This window comes from Triplophysa rosa, linkage group LG14, assembly GCF_024868665.1.
Source record: "Triplophysa rosa linkage group LG14, Trosa_1v2, whole genome shotgun sequence".
Taxonomy (NCBI): Eukaryota; Metazoa; Chordata; class Actinopteri; order Cypriniformes; family Nemacheilidae; genus Triplophysa; species Triplophysa rosa.
The window spans coordinates 6,211,043-6,234,423 of record NC_079903.1 but is presented as its reverse complement, the minus strand read 5'-3'; the positions used below and the strand labels follow the sequence as shown (position 1 = coordinate 6,234,423).

The following is a 23,381-nucleotide window of genomic DNA, read 5'->3' as shown; positions in this document are numbered from 1 at the left end:
AATGTTAACACAAACAGTTTAGACAGTGAGAGAAAAACATCTGAGCATTAAAAAGAAGGAATGGTCACATGTCTATTTTTTTCCAGAAGGGTGAAGGGACTAACTAAACATATGTAGTATGAGCATCCTCACTCTAGCTCATTCCTGACCGGAGGAATAAGCCATGTTGCAACTGTCCCATGTTGCAACCGTCCCCAGTCTCCCCTATACACAAAATAAAAAACATCTCTATTGAGAGAACATTTTGAAGCCTGTCCCTCTCTAAAAAAATGACTCCACACACTGTAAAAAAGAAAGATTCTTTGGGTACACAACAGGATATTTTAGGCACCTTCGTTTTTACAGTGTGGGTAATTTTAGCAAGAAGCTTAAAATATATAGCTTTGTTTTAACTGTAGCCTACTACAGCTCTAGCTGCCTTAAAATAACATTAGGGCACGGCTCGCTGGAATGATTGATTCTGATTGGCCAGTCGTTACATTCCAAGGTTTGTTATTAAAAAATGAAATAAACTAATAACACATGGTAGTACTACTTGTGTGTTTTATATCATTCTGCTACAACAAAAATTACCATCTGGCGCCATTTTGTGAGAAAATCGCTTCATGACTGCTTGGAACTATTTCTCTTCGTTTGAAATTTGGGATAAAACATCAAATAAGCTAATAAAATATTTCAAATTCATATATCATGTCCATTTTTTCTCATGTGGCAAGTATATAGCCGTGTGGGGTAACGTACATGCAGACGGCTGTTACGGCAGAATAAACCCCTTCAGTGTGATACAAGACCCTCCTCCGCTTCACGATGCTTCTGCTGTGATAAATAACAATGGGCATTTAAGAAAAACTCACACTCAAAAAGCACCTCTGAAAAGGGCAGTACAGCTTTTGCATTTTTCACAAACAGTAGAAATGTGTGCAAATCAATTTGTGCTCATTCATTATTTCAGAAATCTAAGTACACATCCTAATTCTACAGAACGGTTTCTCCATCTTTGTGTTTTTGTGAAAAAGTTTTGACCCACATTTTTGTGTGGCCTTTTGTTTCATTTGGCATGTTCACCTCTTCATGCTATTCATGCTGAGGAAATCATTTGTGGTTTTTAATCAAAATATTTTGCAACAGTGTCATTTGTTTCTGCTCCACCACAAACAGATAAAAGCTTGTTTGAAGTAGTTGTGTTTCAAACAAGTTTCCTTGGGCGGATGACGGTGGTATTGGTAACCTATAATCAACAATGAATAAAACAAGACCCAGATACCAGAAAGACACAATCAGCAGAAACAGCCGTGTTCAGTGCACTGAAGCGCCGGCCAGAGGACAATACATCAAAGTGGTAACGTCCAAGCTGTGTGGAATCTGTGATGATTTTTTTCTGCCCTTTGCTTCACTCTGGAAGTCCTGAAGAGTGGGCAGAAGAGAACCAATATTTCTCTCAGCATTTCCACTGAACAGCTTTTGTATTCTCCAGCCATAAATGTGTGCACATACGAAGTTTGTGCTCATTGCTTATTTCAGAAATCTAAGTACGCATCCTAATTCTACAGAACATCATTTTCTACATCTTTGTGGTTTTGTGAAAAACTAGCAGCTTTCTGTGTGGTCTTTAGTTCCATTTGACATGCTCACCACAATGTTTAAGCTGTTCATGCTGAGGAAACCAGGTGTGGTTTGTCTTGTTCATCATTGTTTTGTTTTACAGATTCCTCAGCCTTCTGTTTTTACCTTTAACTGAAGACATCTTTTGCAAGAGTGACTCTCTGAAGGTTCTGCACATAAAGAAGTAAATGACGGGATCCAGACAAACGTTAAGTGAGGATAGGAAGAGTGTGACCTCCTTTATCTGGAAGAGAATGAAGTGGTTGTTAATGCAATCGTTGATTTGGCTGAGTGTGTAGGGCACACGGCAAATGTGGTAGGGTACAAAGCACAATACGAAGACGGCCAGCAAGCTGAAGATGCGTCGATTTGACCGTCGTCCTGCCTCACTACTGTCCTGTTGCACCCTTCTGTAGGAGCGGTACACATGACATGCTATAGAGGTGTAGCAAAACATGATCAACAGGAAAGCCACCCAGAAGACTCCGACATTAAAGTGGACAGAAATTTTATGCCAGTGTTGACCCAGTGAACTTTTTAGTTCCATGCAGTAATAATCCTCAGGAATGGGCTGGTTGGTTAATATGGAGTTTGGCAACATACAGATGATCATAACAGTCCATGCTAAGAGCGCCAGAACCTTTCCCACCGTGACACGCTGTAGAAGGGACGATACGTTTGACGTGCCGCGGACGATTTTAAAATAACGTTCCAAGCTGATAAGGCTCATAAATATGATTCCAGTGTACATGCTCAGGTAGAAAAGTACAGCAATGTAGCGGCAAACTATGAGTTTTAACTGCAAGCCACCGTAACCCAGATCTCTCGCCACACGCCAGGGGTATGTGAAGAGCATCAGCATGTCAGCCACCACCATGTTTTTTAGGTAAACCACCAAGACTGAGGTGCTTGGAACTCTGAAGAAGATCCAAGCGGCAAATCCATTGAGTATAAACGCACAAACACAGGTGACGGAGTAGAATACAGGCATAACCTGCCGTGTGAACACACTGTGTAAATTTGTGCAATTTCTTTCCATTGTCTGAGTCTCATTGCTGTAGTCCATATCTGAAACAATAAAAAAGTTCTTGATAAGTTGCGTTGATAACAACAACAACATTCTTTCAATTTTGGGACAATTAAAAAAGTTAAATGTGCATACATTGTTGGTAAATTAATTTTTGTTCAATAATTAAACACATAACTTACGCCAACATCAACACAATTCATTATTACTCGTTACAAAATGTAACTTTGAACAGCTATCGAAATCATAAACGTCATTATTTATTCCTTTCTGTTTTTGAAATTTGTTTTAAACCAGGCACTTGGAAAAATGGCAAAAAATAGAAAATAGAAATAATTCTATAAGAAATTGAAATAGTTCTTACTTATTTGGTGAAAGAAGCATAGCACTTTGTACATCTTAGTACAGTAATAAAACTGGAATATTCAAGTCCAAAATACAGCTGATTAATACATTATGGCCCCGTTTCACTGGCAAGGCTTAAAGTTAGTCCCAGACTAAAATGAATGTATGACCTGTCTTAACTGAATACAACTTGCCCAGAAATATCTTAAAATATATCAGTGCCATTGTTTTGTCTGGAGATGCACACCAGTAATGTATTCTTAAAAAAGGCATTTTTATAAAAGCGACATAAATATCTTAATTCAACTGTGGCATAGTCCTGGCTTAAAATAAGATGTCTGTGAAACCGGGCCTATGTTTACAATATTTGACCTATAATATAGTTATTTTTAAATACATTAAATATTTTAAGATTAACTTGACAATTTGATGAGTACCATCAAACAACGTTTGTAATACCGTTTTATATCCAATCAATAATTATTAGTATTAGTATTATTAATAGTGTGATTTATTGTATATAAAAAGGTAATATAAACATAGTTATTTATTGCAAAAACATTTTGGTGGATGAATACAAATTCTATTAAGGAAACTAACTTACTTGAAGAGCTGAATCAACATGTATCATTGGAGAGGGGAGCAGAAGATTTAGATTGAGCAGTTACAGTATGCCTCACACAGCAGAGGAAGGAGGCGTGCCCTGTGTGACAGGAATTGAAAATAAGAGCGATATGTCATGTGGGCGGTCTTGCTCGGCGGCTCTCACTAGATGGCCTGCTGTTGGCCAAAGCTGCATTCAGAGAAGATGCCCTTACTGTAGTTCCTTACAGTCCAACCTTCTGGTCTTTTGCAAACCTGAGCCTGGTTCTTTGCTTTTCATTGATAAAGGGCTTTTTTCTCTGCATTCACATTATTTAACATGTTTATATTTACTTATTTACTTAATAATCTCTATATAGCATATATGTTCTTAAGTTTTTATACCTTTGTTGAATGAAATTCTTTAATGAATCAAATTAAAATGTATAAGATGTGTCTCAAGTAGCTGACACAAATTAAGTTATGATGTGAATAAACATATTTTTTAGAAGAAAACATATATTTGTTTGGTTACATAATAATAGATGAGATCTTCAAAATAATTTCAGGTTTTAATGTATGACATAAAACACACCAGTTATAACCTGCTTGTGATTTTTTTAAACCTTTATTGTGTCTTTAAAACGGCGGCTTACAAGTTGCTAAAAACGACTAGCCTACTTCCTCTGACAGAGTCGTTAGACATCATGGCACATATAAATCTCACAAATAATGCAACACGGGCACAGATATCTAAAAACATTGTAGGGGATAGCATTTTTTGTGTTCATCTTTAAATATTATCTTGATAGAAAAAAACATAAACATCATGAACATTTCTTAATCACAGATCTTATCGAGGGAACCAGCACGGCGCTAACTTCGAGGTTGGCCTACAAGAAAGACAAAGACATGACAACCACCAAATAAGCATTTTGACCATTTCTCTTTTAAACACAACAATTTTAATTTCATTTAAGCATAAAATGTGGAGTAACTTTAATACAGCAATCCAGCAACAAACATGCATCCTTTGTTAGAACCAATATAACTTGCCCACACTAAATATTTTTTATTCTTTGTATGTTCAGCCATTTAATTACTGTGTACTGTCTTTTTTGTTAAATTTAGTTTAGTAATTAAAAAATTTAAACAAACAAAAAAAACTAAATAAATAAATACATTATAAATCACATTTAGGAGTGTTTAAGTTTAAACCCAATTCTCCGGTTGTCCTGCAGGTGACCTCATAAATCTGTCTTCTTTCGATGCACTTAGGGATTCATGATTACTTCAGAGCACCCGTAGATCTATGACGATTTTCAAGTGCTTCTTACATTACGAAGCTTACATTACGAACGGTACATAAGTCTAAGATGATTCGTATAATTGGTTTTGCGATGCACTCATTCAGCTTTCCTGAGGCTCAGTGGTTAGAGCAAGGTGCTAGCAATGCCAAGGTCATGTGTGTGTTCCCAGGGGATTGCACATACACTGACCAAAATTATAAACGCAACACTTTTGTTTTTGCCCCCATTTTTCATGAGCTGAACTCAAAGATCTAAGACTTTTTCTATGTACACAAAAGGCCTATTTCTCTCAAATATTGTTCACAAATCTGTCTAAATCTGTGTTAGTGAGCACTTCTCCTTTGCCAAGATAATCCCTCCACCTCACAGGTGTGTCATATCAAGATGCTGATTAGACAGCATGATTATTGCACAGGTGTGCCTTAGGCTGGCCACAATAAAAGGCCACTCTAAAATGTGCAGTTTTATCACACAGCACAATGCAACAGATGTCGCAAGTTTTTAGGGAGCATGCAATTGGCATGCTGACTGCAGGAATGTCCACCAGAGCTGTTGCCCGTGAATTGAATGTTCATTTCTCTACCGTAAGCTGTCTGCAAAGGCGTTTCAGAGACTTTGGCAGTACATCCAACTGGCCACAACCACAGACCACGTGTAACCACACCAGCCCAGGACTTCACCTCCAAGATCGTCTGAGACCAGACACCCGGACAGCCGCTGCAACAATCGGTTTGCATAACCAAAGAATTTCTGCACAAACTTTTAGAAACTGTCTCAGGGAAAGCTCATATGCATGCTTGTCGTCCTCATCGGGGTCTCGACCTGACTGCAGTTCGTTGTCGTTACCGACTTGAGTGGGCAAATGCTCACATTCGATGGCATCTGGCACTTTGGAGAGGTGTTCTCTTCACGGACAAATCCCGGTTTTCACTGTACAGGGCAGATGGCAGACAGCGTGTATGGCGTCGTGTGGGTGAGCGGTTTGCTGATGTCAACGTTGTGGATCGAGTGGCCCATGGTGGCTGTGGGGTTATGGTATGGGTAGGCGTATGTTATGGACAACGAACACAGGTGCATTTTATTGATGGCATTTTGAATGCACAGAGATACTGTGACGAGATCCTGAGGCCCATTGTTTTGCCATTCATCCACAACCATCACCTCATGTTGCAGCATGATAATGCACGGCCCCATGTTGCAAGGATCTGTACACAATTCCTGGAAGCTGAAAACATCCCAGTTCTTGCATGGCCAGCATACTCACCTGACATGTCACCCATTGAGCATGTTTGGGATGTTCTGGATCGGCGTATACGACAGCGTGTTCCAGTTCCTGCCAATATCCAGCAACTTCGCACAGCCATTGAAGAGGAGTGGACCAACATCCCACAGGCCACAATCAACAACCTGATCAACTCTATGCGAAGGAGATGTGTTGCACTGCGTGAGGCAAATGGTGGTCACACCAGATACTGACTGGTTTTCGGACCCCCCGGACCTTTGTGTACATAGAAAAAGTCTTAGATCTTGGAGTTCAGCTCATGAAAAGTGGAGGTAAAAACAAAAGTGTTGCGTTTATAATTTTGGTCAGTGTAAATTCTCCAATTCATTATGTTCTTTTGTTCATATTGAACTTTTTGAATTGTTGTTATTTATACATTATAACGTTGACAAAAATGCATTTTAAAAATGTTCACCCGTAAAATCACAAGATCTGGGATTTACTGTGGATGTTGTCTTTTCCTCATAAACATTGATCAGTTGACCTTGGTACACTTGGAATATTTGTACGTTTTCAAAAACAATTATGACTGTTTTATATGCTGTGTTTTATGTTATATAATAAATAAATGGGTTACGTTACTTGCTCAGTGTGTGTGTGAATAGTGTAATGTAAATTCAGTTAATACTGATAGATTAAACTGAAAATCACACCCAGATTAGTGTCATCAATGCAACATGTTATTTTATGGTGACTGTAAGACACTTCACCTGTTGCCGGTAGAGATGCTAATTTAGTAAACACTCCTATGGATCATATGTTGGGAAAGGGACAAACAACTTCGAGTCGTATGGGTTGGCGGATATGTTGCCTATTTTAGATGTCCACAAACATCTACAAAGTTGCTACAGGCACTTCCAAAAGGCAAATGCAGACTCAGTACAGTAGTTAAGGCTTTTGCAGACTGCAGTCATTAAAGTCGCCCTGTGGTTGATAATTTTATCCCTTAAAACTAATCATTACATATTTAAATGTTTTTTTCCATTGAAAATATTTTTTCCTGCTTTAAAATAGCTTGAATATAACTCTACACTTCAGCTTTACATGATATACATGAATATGCAAATTAGCTCTGCCTCAACTCAATCGCACTTGGTAGTTCCAGATGCTGAAAGTGAAACTGAGAGCTGACACAGCAATGCAGCGATCATTTTTGCCCGAATCTATAAGACGGGTATCTGCAGGTCGGAGAAATGGGCGTGCCTAAAGGTGGAGGTGTGCTGAAACGTAAGGGGGTGCCGAAAGGTCTTTTCAATTGGTCGCGAAAACTCTAGCCACTTTTTCGCAGTGGTGTTTTTGTATGGAAGATTTTAAATATGAAACCAAGAATCTGCAGTTGACTTATAAAGATACTAGTGCCTATTTTAAAATTGGCCTCGACGTGAATCTAATGTGTGAGTTCCCCTTGATCACCGGGCTGTTAGCGCCGCCGAGAACAGCTTGATGCCAGCAAATACATCTAAAATTGGCCTCTGCCTCTAATATCACTTAAAGGCGGGGTAACCGATTTCCGAATTATGCTTTAGACAACTGAGTCGGGCCGAGTACCAAAACAACCTTGTAGCCAATCAGCAGTAAGGTGCACAGTGCACAGGACGGACATTAGCCGAGCACTGACGAAAGCGACAGATGGGGGTAGGGGTGTGTTTGTTTTGGTGATTTGAAAATCAAAAACGGCTAAGAGAAATCGGACACCCCGCCTTTAAGTGGTAATAGGATTAATAGCCTAGTTTTGGTTACATTTCATAATGGGCAATCATGTGTCTGAAGAATCTATTTGTTTCGAGACTAATCATTTTGACCGAGGTCAGAGTTTCATATACACAGCCTAGCTGTGTGTATTTATTAGTTAAACGTTGTCTTGGAGCACAGAGGTCACATGAGTTGATGTGATGTTGATTATGACATAATTAGTGGGGCAGTTTCAAACCGCATTTTTAAACTGTCTTTGGTCAACTGTTTCATGGAGAAAATACTCAGCAATGGTTTAAAAGTATAAATTTGCACACAGTTTAAGCATATTAAAACACCACAGACATAAAAACAACATTAAAAACTTGTTTTTCACCACAATTGGTCTTTAAATTAATAGCTTACCACTATTTCTAGATAGAGAACCCATCTCCCATATGCCATGAAATTGAAAGTTAACCTTAAGTTTAAGAGAGGATCATGATATCACTTCATTTATGTTAGCAAACAAAGCATTCATAGTAAGACAGAGTTTAAATCCATCTCAGTAATTTTATATTCATGTTAATTGTTTTGTGTGCAAATCTTGACTGTCATTGTAATATTACAGACTACTACTAAAAATAATGCCATAATACAAACAATGAGAATACAAATACACTCTCTCCTTTTTTTGACAAAATAACATTCAGTGTAACAAATCATGGTCCCTCAGTTTAACTAATATTTTTTGCATAAAATTAAACTATAAACTCTGACCTACTTATTAAAAATGCATAAATGAAAATGTGATTATACTAAAGTTCCTTGCTGACAAATGGGTTAAACACAGTGGTTTGAAGGATATTGGCAAAGTAAATGGGTTTTTAATTAAACCCCTTAAATAGAGTTGTTTAATATATTATCAAATGTCTGTTGTTCTAAATATTCTAAAAATATGTCATATCATATATAATAATATTATCAAACATTTTTAAACAGACAATGATATTTTAAGTACATATAAACCATATAAAACAAGTGTGTGCTTACTCAGAAACCTAGATGAGATGTTTCAGCACAATCTAATTCTGCAGAACATGGGTTTTTCCGTCTTTATGGTTTTGTATACCACTTTTCTGTGTGACATTTCATTTCAAATGTTCCCCCTTTCTTGCCATTCGTTTCGGAAGTGTGAAAACCACGTGTGGTTTTCAAACTAGATATGCGGTGTCTCTCATTTCCTTTAGCTTTCTTTTTACAGATTACTGATGCTCAGTCCGGTCCCGATAGAAGGCCTTCTGTTTTCACCATTTACAGAAGGCATCTTGTGCAAAAGTGACTCTCTGAATGTTCTGCACATGAAGAAGTAAATGACGGGATCCAGACAAACATTAAGGGCAGACAGGAAGAGTGTTACCTCTTTCATCTGGAAGAGAATAAAACGGTTGTGAATGCTAAAACCAGCCCCGGGCCTTTGACTGAGTGTGTAGGGCACACGGCAAATGTGATATGGTACAAAGCACAAAACAAACACAGCCAGCAAGCTGAAGATGCTTCGATTTGACCGTCGTCCTGCCTCACTGCTGTCCTGTTGCACCCTTCTGTAGGAGCGGTACACATGACATGCTATAGAGGTGTAGCAAAACATGATCAACAGGAAAGCCACCCAGAAGACTCCGACATTAAAGTGGACAGAAACTTCATGCCAGCGTCGACCCAGTGAACTTTTTAGGGCCATGCAGGAATAATCCTCAGGAATGGGCTGGTTGGTTAATATGGAGTTTGGCAACATACAGATGATCATAACAATCCATGCTAAGAGTGCCAGAACCTTTCCCACCGTGACACGCTGTAGAAAGGACAACATGCTTGATGTGGTGCGGACGATTTTGAAATAACGTTCCAAGCTGATAAGGCACATGAATACGATTCCAGTGTACATGCTCAGGTAAAAAAGTACAGCAGTGTAGCGGCAAACTATGAGTTTTAACTGCAAGTCACCGTAACCCAGGTCACTCGCCACACGCCAGGGGTATGTGAAGAGCATCAGCATGTCAGCCACCACCATGTTTTTTAGGTAAACCACCAAGACTGAGGTGCTTGGAACTCTGAAGAAGATCCAAGCGGCAAATCCATTGAGTATAAACGCACAAACACAGATGATGGAGTAGAATAAAGGCAAAACCTGCTGTGTGAACACACTGTTGAAATCTGTGCCGTTTCTTGCTTTCTGAGTCACATTGCTGTAGTCCATATCTGAAACATCGAAAGCTCTTGGTTAGTTACATTAAACATTAAAGGGACAATTCATAACGTGTCACTGTTTAAGGATTTTTTTAGACTTTTAAAAACAATACTTAAAAATGTAAAACAAAATCTTTGTACAGCTAACCTTGCAGAATGTACCAAAGCATTGTATGGTATAACCTCAAGACGCCTCAATGTTCCAATAACCAAAGGTATCCCAAACTGTGGTTCACAAAGTAATTGCAGGGGGTTTGTGAGGTACACTGTATATCTCTACCAGTGCACAGACAAGTTGTTTCCATTGAAAAAATAATGGTAAATAGAAAAGAAATGTCTAGAATATACTACTAAAATACTACTAATAAAACCCCCAAAACAGAGTGTCCATGAAATTAAACATGCAAAGATGTCATTTAATTATTGAAATATTTACATCCTCAAGGAGAGTACTTCAAATAATTATTTAGATAAAAGGGGTTTGTCTGACAAATTTTTTTTAAAAACCTCTGCGATAACCAATCAGATGGTGCATATAGAATCTTGTGATTTCAAGCATTTATTCTGAAGAGTTGACGGATGTGTTATTGTGGAGATGTGTTTTTGATTCAGATTGATACTGAGATAAATCAGCCTGTCTATTGATGTTGAATGGCAGAAGAAAAATTGTTTGTATGGATGTTTGGTATACCCCCACGTAAAGATGGTTTGTCCGCTGTTCTGTTCTGTTCTGTTGTGAATTGACTGTGCTTTCATCTTTTTCAGTGCCTTTCAATGTTTCTAGTTGCATCTTCAGTGATTTTGCAACAGTTACTGTTTCAAAATCACTACAAAAAAAACCACACTACATAAAAATCACAACAAAAAACACAATTAATTGATTAACAGGATATTCAAAAAGGGATTTTTTTCACAAACTAATAACCTTATAATTTCCTTTAAAATAAAAGTAAAGTACTGAACCTGAACAAAGCAGCCTAATAAAAATGCTAATTTAAAAGAAAAAGTCTGATCGACTCTTCATATACAAAACTTGACATAGGTGATAATAATTGGTAACCTTGGTAACTAATGGAAATCCAATTAGTAACTAAGGAAACCGACAATTGACTAAAGCCATGGTCACACTTGACTTTTCGCTCCATTGACTTCCATTCATACTCATGCAAATGCGACAGACCGGAGGCGCAAGCCCATCTGAAGATATTTAGCATTTCGCTGCATAGCAAAATTCAAGTTTGGTGAACTCTGACCTGCGAATTTCGTGTCACGTGAATGCGTGGTTTCACAGTGTGATTTTTGAGAGGGGTCTGGCTGCAGTCGATGCAATTTCAGCTGCGCATATGGAAAGCCGTTTGAGTCATATTTCGCCACCAACCAGAAGCCAGGGGCCTCATGTACAAAGACTTGCGTTGATTCCATACTAAAACATTGCGTACGGACAAAGCTGTAAATGTGCGTACGCACAAAAAAACTCAGATGTATGAATCTCTGCGTACGCAGGATCCCACGCATATTCTCTTAATACATCACAATTAACTTGAAATTGAGCGCACATGCACCAGCACTCTGTCTCCTCCCTCAATGAAATAAATTTGAATATGGTAATGAGTCCACTTTGGCAAAACCAAGTAGCAAGAAAATGAAAAAAACCAAGCAGCAAGAAACGAAAATTTACGGAATGTGAATTGGAGGTGCTACTGTCAGAGGTAGAAGCTAGAAAAAATATTTTATTTGGAACTTTGTCCTCCGGAATTAATAACAAAAGGAAAAAAAATAGTGGGAGAGTTTGGCTGACGCCGTCAACGCGGTGGGATCGGAAAATCGCACTTTAAATGAAATTAAAAAGAAATGGTCGGATATAAAAGTGGAAGTTAAGCAGAGATCTGCTGTGCACCGACAAAGTGTGGGCAGAACAGGCGGTGGTACAGGGGTCAATGAACTCACACCCTTTGAGCAGAGAGTTGCCTCTATTGTAGGCGACACTTTACTCTCTGGAGTAGTATCCGTTGCTGTGGGGGACTCGGATTTACTACAGGACTGCTACGAAGGTAATTTATTATTTATTTGCTTAACGTTGGTACACACCAGCCTGCAATTAATTTCGAAATGCATGTAATCTAGCTCAATTACACCAGATATTTTACGTATCATTTGCATTTATGCCAAATACGTGTACCCATTAATAATGAACAAACTCAAATCACAGTTAACATGTGCCTGTGTTTATTTAGACTTGTGTGGTGCAACAGCAGAAATGTCCACTGGCACGCACTCAGAGTCCGCCCCTCTGGAGCAGCCAGAGCCCTTTGTGTCCGACATCTCCGGCGTTTCCAGTACTCCCCCCAGTGCTGAGTCCCGTCCGTCTGGCAGCGTCTAGACGCATGCTGTTCTGGAGTCACAACAGCAAATCGTTCGGGCCATCTGAGAAATTAACACTCACCTGAAAAATATCACTGACGCACTCACAGACATAAGTCACTCATGAAAGGAATTGGTCAAAAAATGAAGTTTGTGTCTGATTACCATTTATATTGTCGCAATCACATGTTGACGGGCCTGAATAGCTTGTTGGTTGGGCTGCACATACACTGGTCCTGGGTCATCTGGCGGTGCTACCACCTCACCAAGTGGTATGCCTTGCTTGTGCGCAACATTGTGCAGCACACCACAGGCCAGCATGATGCGGCACACCTTGTCAGGGCGGTATAGCTGCATTCCCCCGGTCCTGTCAAGGCAGCGCCACCGACATTTCAGCTGCCCAATCGCCCGCTCTACAACTGACCGAGTGCGAGAATGGGCATCATTGTATCTGCGCTCTCGGTCAGTTTGTGGGTTGGTGAGGGGGGTTAACAACCACGTCTTTAGTGGATAACCGCGGTCTCCTGATGGGCAGTTGAATGATTTTAATATTTTTTTATATAGAAACTTAACTTTAAATGCATCACTCACCAAGAAGCCACCCATCGCGCACCGTGCCAGCTTGGAGCCTCATCCCAACCATGCTGTTTGTAAGTATGAATGAATCATGGGTTGACCCAGGCCACCTTCCCACAATATTTGTTAGGCGAATTTGTGCGTCACATATTATCTGCACATTTATTGAATGGAAATGTTTCCGATTGACATATGCAAATTTTTCCTCAGATGACGCCTTTATAGAAATGTGTGTGCAGTCGATCACTCCGATTACATTAGGAATACCGGCTATCGCTGCAAATTGTGCTTTAATGTTTGGCTGGTCAACTGCATCGTATGGGAACCTTATATATCTGGTAGACATGCGGATGATCCCGTCCCATACAGCTGGCATTGCGCAGCTCAAAGACGACTGGCTTATTCCTGAGCGGTCTGCCAATTCCCTTCGGAAAGAGCCAGTTGCCAGGACTCCTTGCACGTCCTCACCTGTGGCAGCTTCTGCATCGGCTCCATGTAAATCCCCACCTGCACTGACTCCTTGCACGTCCTCATCTGCGGCAGCATCTTCATCTGCTCCATGTAAATCCCCTCCTGCACTGACTCCTTGCACGTCCTCACCTGTGGCAGCTTCTGCATCGGGTCCATGTAAATCCCCACCTGCACTGACTCCTTGCACGTCCTCATCTGCGGCAGCATCGGCTCCATGCACATCTACACCTGTTACAGCTCTGTGCAAACCATTATTAGGGCTATGCGCTGCAATGCAGTTCAAGTTGGCGGATTTACAACATGCAAGCTCACCCATTTTTCCCAACATGAAATGAATGGCTGGTACAGGAGCATGAGGGAGACCAGGGAGAATAGTGAGCTTTATTATTTCCTTCACAATTGGATGCGTTTGAGATGAATAAAACGTCTTAAATTTAAGATTGAAATGTTTATAATTGCTGCCTGTGTGATTCAAAATGTTTATAATTGCTGCCTGTGTGATTCACTCCAGAGAACAGCCGACTGTGATCACAACTTCGATGTTTGGTTTTAAAATATATAAAGACTTGCCGAGTCATAGTGTTCAAGTCGAAGTCTTCTCTGATTTTGTCGAGTCGAGTCGCAAGTCATCAAATTTGTGACTCGAGTCCGAGTCGAGTCCAAGTCATGAGACTCGAGTCCACAACTCTGCCGGCGAGGATGGCATTCCGGCAAATATGTCGTAAGTTCCGGTGACGAACACGGCAGTACAGAGGACACAGCAAAACAATTTAAAAAATGCTGTGTTCGTCATCTGGAACTTATGACATGCCTGCGTCATTTGCCAGAACGCCATCCTCTCGTGCACATGCAGCCGACAGAAAATGGAAGTCAGATTTTACTGTTTATAAACTTGCAAATATGAATATTTGTCTTAAACAAACGCATTGATTCACTTCAGAAGGCCATCATTGACCCCATGTAGTCGTTTGGAGCAGTTTTTTGATCAATGGATGCACTTTTTGAAGCTTCAAAATCTCGTCCCCCATTCACTCCCATTATAAAGCTTAGAAGAGCCAGGATAAATGGTTTTATAACTCTGACTGTCTCAGTCTTAAAGAAGAAGGTCATATACACCTAGGATGCCTCGAGGATGAGTAAAACATGGTGTTATTTTATTAAGTCCCTGAAATAGCTCTTTAAGACGAGTCATTTCACTCAGCGGCCATCTTTGAAAAGCCAACCGGGCATGCAGTTGCAGCTCCTATTTCTTTAAAAGGGGAAGCATCAAATTCTCCAAAACTGTTTGCCAAGCTTACAATGAAATTTTATGTTTCAATTCATCAATAAAATCTGAAAACAACTGTCTCAAATGTTGTTTCTTTGGCTGATATAGCGTTAAAAAAGGCTTATTTTAGGCCAGTACGCATGCTCAGTCCTAAGTATCTCATATCTCATAATGCTGACTGTTTCTATAGCAACTGTAGCCAGGTTTCCAATACAGATTTGCGCAAAATTTAAGCGATGTTTTCTAAATGTCAATTAAAACAATATCGCGGAATGACTGCGTTTCCATTAAATGATGTTATGCGATTGTGTTTTGTTTTGATTCTTCTGGCAGCTGTAGTGACGCGATGACTTTACTGATTAGAGATTGGCTCTTTTATTCCAAAGGTGGGGGATTCCTTCAATAGATCTGCTACATTGAGTGTTGCATTTTTTACCAATTCAAAACTATACAAATGACATGTCTTGGGTATTCTATAGTCTTTGGTTTATTTAATATCGATATTATCAATTATCAAATTCCCCTTTTTTTACTCAGGCCGAACAAAAAATCCATTTGTTGTGGATTTGTTGTAAGTTATGAAAAGTGGGCTCCGTGAATTGGAAAAAAAACAAGGATGGGTAACACAGTACTCAATATACAGAGTATGAGGAAGTTGTTTCTACAAAAGTTACATCAACCGAAGCTCAGGTTCTCACTGTATCTGAGGATCGTCTTGTGGACGAGTTGATGAAACAGAACGTTAAAGTCTTGAAGAACTGTTTTAATAATTCCCATTTAATCCAATGATTTGTCTGATCATGAATCATTTACATAACAGGTTGGTGTTATCAGAAAGCTGTGCAAAGCCTGCAATGTGGACTCCAAGGGATCTCGCATGTTATTAAGATTAAGAGCAGAGATGCAAAACAGGCAGTCGTACAACAAAATTTCCCAGAAAATCCTGGGGGGCATCAGGTAAGATAGACTGGTTTGATATGTTTAAAATTTGCTATATTTCTCTTAATTGAAATGTTTTTTTAGGCGGGTGGTCTGTTCTCCTGTGTCACCCGATAGCACAAACTTGCGAACTCCTCCACATAGCTCTCCAGCGGCCGGCCTTCCTGCCTTAGCTCCAGCAGGGCGGCCTCTGAAGAGTGGATATATTCTATCGCTGGAAGGTCGGTTATTCTGTTACTTGTCAGGCGATATGGAGAGCACACGACGACGAAGTAATCCAAAAAGGGTATTTTAATAATATACTTGAGAGAGAACCAAGGAACACAAACATACCACGTAGACATAAACGATAACCGACAAGGAACATGATGATGACACTGGGTTTAAATACAGAGGGGAACATAATCAAGGGAAACAGAAATAGGTGCGGGACTAATTAACAATGATAGAAACTAATGATAGAATACAGGCTGACGGAAAACATGGAACAAAACTTAATGGAAACATGACGATGACTAACTAGGTAAACTTGTGCTGTATTTTCTCCACTAACAGGAAGAGCATTTCAAAGGACAGGTAACTTGTACAGTACATGTTACTTTGTAGCTGCTCCTCAGGAAAAGTACCAGTTACCTTAAAAAGGTAGTACTACAGGTAACAGGCTCAAACTCAAACCTCATATTTGCTTTTTAGGTAGATGAAAGCAATTATTTAATCCGTGAGTTTGCAGGTGCAGAAGCAGAAGCAGAAGCAGGTGGTTCAGTCTCCATGAAAAGTAAGTTTTGTTAGAGGGGTTGCGGCCATTATTGTTCAGCATATTTTTATTTATCATCTTCTGCATTGTTGTTATTTTAGGAGTGTGTCATGAGTCAGTGGTGCTTGGAGAACTCTGGGGATCTTCTTGGCTCAGTTCAGCTTCCTCTTATACTTCGCATGGAGGATGATGAAGCTGCTGAGGCCTTGGAACGGTTCTTCAGTACAGATTTTATAGAGCATGATAATGTAGAGCCTCTGATGTTTGTTTTCACTTTTTTAGAGAATGTGGTGGACAACATGCATCTTAGAATCTTTTATCGAGCACAAAATTGAACACAGTTGTCCATTTTATGTTTTATGTTAAGATTTTATTTTATTTTTTTCACAATGCCATGTTATATAATGCCACATATGTACAGTGGCTTGCAAAAGTATTCATCCCCCTTCATTTTATTCACATTTTGTTATGCTGCTGCCTTATCTTAAACTACTTTAAAAAAAATTTTTTTACATTAATCTACACTCCATGCACAATAATGACAAAACAAAACAAAAAACAAAAAATTTTTGACAGCTTTGCAAATTTATTAAAAATAAAAAACAAAAATAAGTACATTGCATAAGTATTCATACCCTTTTCTGGGACACTTGAAATTTTGCTCAGAAGCATTAGTTTTGCTTGTTGATGTTTATTCACTTCGAGTGGAGTTAACCTGTGCCAAATTCAATTGAATAAGTATGATTTGGAGCGGCACATACCTCTCTCTATAAAGGGTGCAACAGCTGAAAATGCATATCAAAGTAAAAACCAAGACATGAGGTCAAAAGAACTGCCAGTAGAGCTTTGAGACAGGATTGTATCAAGGCACAGATCTGGGGAAGACTTCTGAAAAAATCTGCTGTATTGAAGGTTCACAGAAGCATGTAGCCTCCATTTATCCTCAATGAAAGAGGTTTGGAACCACCAGATCTCTTACTTGAGCTGACCTCCTGTCCAAACTGAGCCATCGATGGAGAAGGGTCTTGGTTAGAGCGGTGACCAAGAAGCTGATGATTACTCCGGTTGAGCTCCATGATCATATATGGAGATGGGAGAAACTTACAGAAGGACAAACATCACTGCAACACTCCACCAATCTGGGCTTTATGGCTTAGTGGTCAGACTCAAGCCTTTGCTCAGTTAAGACACATGGAAACTTGAAATATGCAAAAACGTACTTCAACGAATCTTTCAAACTGTCAGAAACAAGATATTCTGGTCTGATGAATCTCAGATTCATGCATCATGTCTGGAGAAAAACAAGCACTGCTCAACACCTGTACAATACCGTCTTAACAGTAAAGTGTAGTGGAAACAGCATCATGACGTGGGTGTGTTTTTCAGCTTCAGGGACTGTACACAAAATACGGAGATAATGATCATGAAAACCTAGCCCAGAACATTCAGAACCTCGGACAGGGCAGAAGGTTCATTCTCCAACATGACAATGATCCTAAGCACACAACTAAAACAATGCAAGAGTGGCTTATGGACAACTCTGTCTATGTCCTTGAGTGGCCCAGCTAGTGCTTGAACCCAACTGAACATCTCTGTAGAAACCTGAAAATGTTTGTCTACTGATGATCTCCATCCAACCTGAGTTTGAGAGGATCTGAGGAGAAGAATGACAGAAAATTGCCAAATGCAGATGTGTAAAGCTTTTCACATCATACCCAAAAAGATTTGAGTTTGTAAAGGCGCTTTCCATTTTCTGAGTTGAGGGTATGAATACTTATGCAATGTACTTATTTTTGTTTTTTATTTTTAATAAATTTGCAAAGCTGTCAAAAATCAGTTTTTTGTTTTGTCATTATTGTGCGTGGAGTGTAGATTAATGTAAAAAAATAATCATTTAAAATAGTTTAAGATAAGGCAGCAGCATAACATAATGTGAATAAAATGAAGGGGGATGAATACTTTTACAAGCCACTGTATATGTGTAGACCTTTTGCGAGAAAAACTTTTGTAAAAATGCATTAAACCACTGGGGTAAGCATTAGACTTTAGCCCAGTTACAAATGCTTGTTTGAAGATCTATTGCATGTGACCGTAAATGGTTTAAATCTGCAACAATGCGTGAAACTGCGGTCAAAAGTCACAGATGACAATTGCCTTGTATCCAGGCTTTGGCCACCTACGAGGCAGATGACAATGGTCAGGTTGACCTCAGCCGCCACCCCTCGCAACTTCACTGGTGTTGAACCAATAGGCTTGTTCTGGGCATTGAAAGCTGATACAGAAACCTCAAGTTCACAAGAACAGACGTGATACGTCGTGCTCTTGTATGTATGTATATATATATATACAGTATATAGTGTGTGTGTGCATAATAAAACTTCATAATTAAACCATTGATTAACAAGCACCTGTTTATATTCATTCAGTGTAGAATGAGACATTTATGTGTATGCGTGTGTGTTTATATACATTTATTTGTGTTTATAAAGGTTTTATTTAGTAATGTATTTTCCGAATGCATAGGCAAGCATGCAAAGTAATCGGACATTATTAGTGTAGATGTTCATTAATGTCTTTCAGCTATAACTTTTTTTTTTACAGTTCACCTTGTGAAATACGTTTTCATTTTCACATATTTTCAGGCGATGTTAAAAGTTTTCAGGCGAAGTTTTTTTTAAGTGCATGTGTCTGAGTGCGCATGTGCGGTTGAGAGTGCATGTGTCTGAGTGCGCATGTGCGGCTGAGAGTGCATGTGTCTGAGTGCGCATGTGCGTCTGAGAGTGCATGTGTCTCAGTGCGCATGTGCGTCTGAGAGTGCATGTGTCTGAGTGCGCATGTGCGGCTGAGAGTGCATGTGTCTGAGTGCGCATGTGCGTCTGAGAGTGCATGTGTTTCAGTGCGCATGTGCGTCTGAGAGTGCATGTGTCTGAGTGCGCATGTGCGGTTGAGACTGCATGTGTCTGAGTGCGCATGTGCGGCTGAGAGTGCATGTGTCTGAGTGCGCATGTGCGGCTGAGAGTGCATGTGTCTGAGTGCGCATGTGCGGCTGAGAGTGCATGTGTCTGAGTGCGCATGTGCGGCTGAGAGTGCATGTGTCTGAGTGCGCATGTGCGGCTGAGAGTGCATGTGTCTGAGTGCGCATGTGCGGCTGAGAGTGCATGTGTCTGAGTGCGCATGTGCGGCTGAGAGTGCATGTGTCTGAGTGCGCATGTGCGGCTGAGAGTGCATGTGTCTGAGTGCGCATGTGCGGCTGAGAGTGCATGTGTCTGAGTGCGCATGTGCGGCTGAGAGTGCATGTGTCTGAGTGCGCATGTGCGGCTGAGAGTGCATGTGTCTGAGTGCGCATGTGCGGCTGAGAGTGCATGTGTCTGAGTGCGCATGTGCGGCTGAGAGTGCATGTGTCTGAGTGCGCATGTGCGGCTGAGAGTGCATGTGTCTGAGTGCGCATGTGCGGCTGAGAGTGCATGTGTCTGAGTGCGCATGTGCGGCTGAGAGTGCATGTGTCTGAGTGCGCATGTGCGGCTGAGAGTGCATGTGTCTGAGTGCGCATGTGTGGCTGAGAGTGCATGTGTCTGAGTGCGCATGTGCGGCTGAGAGTGCATGTGTCTGAGTGCGCATGCACGGCTGAGAGTGCATGTGTCTGAGTGCACATGCGTGGCTGAGAGTGCATGTGTCTGAGTGCACATGCGTGGCTGAGAGTGCATGTGTCTGAGTGCGCATGTGCGGCTGAGAGTGCATGTGTCTGAGTGCGCATATGTGGCTGAGAGTGCATGTGTCTGAGTGCGCATGTGTGGCTGAGAGTGCATGTGTCCGAGTGCGCATGTGTGGCTGAGAGTGCATGTGTCCGAGTGCGCATGTGTGGCTGAGAGTGCATGTGGCTGAGAGTGCATGTGTCTGAGTGCGCATGTGTGGCTGAGAGTGCATGTGTCCGAGTGCGCAAGTGTGGCTGAGACTGCATGTGTCTGGGTGCGCATATGCAGCTGAGAGTGCATGTGTCCGAGTGCGCATATGCGGCTAAGAGTGCATGTGTCCGAGTGCGTATATGCAGCTAAGAGTGCATGTGTCCGAGTGTGTATATGCAGCTAAGAGTGCATGTGTCCGAGTGCGTATATGCAGCTAAGAGTGCATGTGTCTGAGTGCGCATATGCGGCAAAGAGTGCATGACTCTGAGTGCACGGCTGAGAGTGTATCTCGTCTGCAGCCAGACGTTATTGTGTTTTTACAGCGTTTCTTTCTTTCCTTCTTTTTTATTCTTATATTTTATTTGTTTGTTTGTTTATGTAATATATGTGGGAGTTTATGGTGTACAATTCACTACAGCTTGTGGAGGATGAATGTTGTTTTGTCTTTTTGTTGTTAATCATAAATCATAATAAAGGATTTGTAAGGCAGCTGGAAAAGTACTAAGAACCGAGTGTGTTTGTGATGCTGGGACACAAAACAATTAAACCCCATTTGTTGCTAGATCCCGAGGAATGATATCCTGCCCTCCCATCAGAGGTTGTTGATGCCCAGGAACTGAACCCCCTCTTCTTATCACACCTCTCCCCTCCTCTTCATCTCTTCAGGCCCTGACCACTGGAAATGTGTTTACACATTTCATACTGTTATATCATTTATTGTCATGTTATGAAGACTTGATCATCATGTTTGGTATTGTTTTAAACGTCATGGTGCGATGGGTAAAAAGGTCTAGTTCCTTTAAAACTAACCAAGAGTGTATTAGAGCTTTTTAACTTTAGGACATAACCTGCACTTCTCTAAGAGGTGTGACTTTCTCATGGAATCTTGTTTACAGATAGATTGAGATCCCATTTGATGATCTCTTCAGTCACGAGAAAACAAACAAACCAAGTTTCTCACTGACCATTGGCTTTGTTACATCTGGGTATATAAGGTGAACATGCAAAAGACTCAGGATAGCATCTGTAACCAGAACTTCCCACACTGCAATTGTGTGTCTAAATTTGGCAGCATCTGTAACCAGAACTTCCCACACTTCAACTGTGTGTCTCGATTTTGCCAGGTATGATAAACTTTGTGGTTTTATTTTATTCTTATATTGATCATCTTTGTCTATTAAGTTTGGATTTTCTTTGTATGTGCATTCTATGATTTAATTAGTGTTGTACCTGCCTGGCATAATAAATTGTTATTGTTGATTATATGTGACCCTGGACAACAAAACCAGTCTTATGGGTCAATTTTTCGAAATTGAGATTTTTACATAATCTGAAAGCTGAATAAATAAACTTTCTATAGATATATGAGTTGTTAGAATAGGACAATATCTGGCTGAGATACAACCGTTTAAAACTCTGGAGTCTGAGAGCGCAAAAAAATCAAAATATTGAGAAAATTGCCTTTGAAGTTGTTAATCTGGGGCACTGTGGCAGACCATCCACTCACAAAAAATAAAGTTTTTATATATTTAAGGTAGGAAATTTACAAAATATCTTCATGGAACATGATCTTTACTTAATATCCTAATGATTTTTGGCATAAAAGAAAAATTGATAATTTTGACCCTCACAATGTATTTTTGTCTTTTACTAAAAATGTTCCCGTGCTACTTAAGACTGGTTTTGTGATCCAGGGTCACATATCTGAATTCTTCAGAGTCAGTTATTACCGGTAGATTGAAAGGAGCCTGTTTTGTTACTGCAAAATCAATATGTCAGGATAGGATGGACTGGAGTTTTGATTTTCAACTATAAATGAGGCATATTTATTAAAGCTCACATGTACCAGAATTCCACCTATCACCTGCCTTAGCAAGTTGCATGATCGTGACTAAAATTACTATTGTTATGATTCTGAGCAAGCATTGGGCGGCCAGACTTAATGATATTAGTTTACCCAGCAACCTCTGACTAAAGATCAGAACTGACAGTTTTGTGACAGTGAGATCCACGAACCGGCCGGCGTGAGACGTCCCAAACGAAAGTGAAAAAGTGAAAGTGACCTATTAGTCAGATATGGTGACCCGTACCCGAAATGTGACCTCTGCATTTAACCCATCCAGAGAGTAGTGAACACACGCACAGCAAGTGGTGACCACACGTACCCCCGGAGCAGTGGGCAGCTATCACTGCAGCACCCGGGGAGCAAGTAGGGGTAAGGTGCCTTGCTCAAGGGCACCTCAGTCGTTACCCGCCGGCCCTGGGATTCGAACCGGCAACCTTCTGGTCACGAGTCCGACTCTCTAAGCATTAGGCCACGACTGCCCCAAAAACTGGCATATCAATAACTTATTTGATCGGTCTTAACCACAGAGTCATGTAAATTGAACTAAATTGTAACAGTTTTTAAATAACTTCATGTAGAAATCGCTGAGGAGAAGCAGAACACGAGATCCCTTCAACTACGCCATTGGATTACGTCGTTGGGCCAGTGTGTGGTCTTTTACAGATTTAAAAAAGAACAACTTCTAGATTCTCTTGGGTGAAACTGAGCAAGTTCAGCAGTTTGTCAACCTCAGAGCAACAGCAAACACAAAGGGGGAAAAGATTTCCTTTTTGTCTGAAAATAAAACTTAAGATTTATAAATCCGCTGTGTTTAAGATCTAAAGACATGAATATTTGGCCTGGAGCCCTACTTTTTACTGCTTAGTTTACTACTTTTTTTCTACTTAGTTTATCTCTGAAAACCTTTTTTCCTTATGCTTTTCTTGAATCAACATCAAAGCTCTTGCATCACAAACAAATATTTGTTATACCTTAATAATTTACACTGTGCAGTTGTACTGCAATATTCAACATAATTTAGCATCAAAACTTTTAATTGATGATAAACTTAATAGAAAAAAACTTACTTTGAGGAGCTGAATCAGCATGCATTGTATCATAAGAGAAGCGCCGAAGTATTAGACAGGGCAGATAAGCCTCACATGATATTACAGAGGAAGAAGGCGTGCTCATTGGGACAGGAACCAAAAGAATGGGTA

General features: G+C 40.2%; 2 protein-coding genes across 2 annotated transcripts; both read right to left on the bottom strand.

The window, feature by feature from the left end:
• Nucleotides 1–1,013: 1,013 nt before the first annotated feature.
• Nucleotides 1,014–3,644, bottom strand: LOC130565063 (P2Y purinoceptor 14-like). Its single transcript, XM_057351602.1, has 2 exons — nt 3,579–3,644; nt 1,014–2,670 (listed from the first exon to the last, which is right to left on the bottom strand). Exon 2 carries the CDS (start codon nt 2,666–2,668, stop codon nt 1,700–1,702), a length of 969 nt encoding a protein of 322 aa, XP_057207585.1. The 5' UTR covers nt 2,669–2,670; nt 3,579–3,644; the 3' UTR covers nt 1,014–1,699.
• A 555-nt stretch (nt 3,645–4,199) lies between these two features.
• LOC130564340 (P2Y purinoceptor 14-like) lies at nt 4,200–23,342 on the bottom strand. The gene is made up of 2 exons (XM_057350313.1): nt 23,250–23,342; nt 4,200–10,078 (listed from the first exon to the last, which is right to left on the bottom strand). The coding sequence occupies exons 1-2, from the start codon at nt 23,272–23,274 to the stop codon at nt 9,078–9,080; spliced, it is 1,026 nt and encodes a 341-aa protein (XP_057206296.1). The 5' UTR covers nt 23,275–23,342; the 3' UTR covers nt 4,200–9,077.
• Between the last annotated feature and the right edge of the window lie 39 nt (nt 23,343–23,381).

Coding starts and splice junctions, on each gene's coding strand:
- LOC130565063 (XM_057351602.1), bottom strand. CDS start 2,668: ATGGACTACAGCAATGAGACTCAGACAATGGAAAGAAATTGCACAAAT.
- LOC130564340 (XM_057350313.1), bottom strand. CDS start 23,274: ATGCATGCTGATTCAGCTCCTCAAA. Junction 10,079..23,249: donor TGCTGATTCAGCTCCTCAAA/GTAAGTTTTTTT, acceptor TCGATGTTTCAG/ATATGGACTACAGCAATGTG.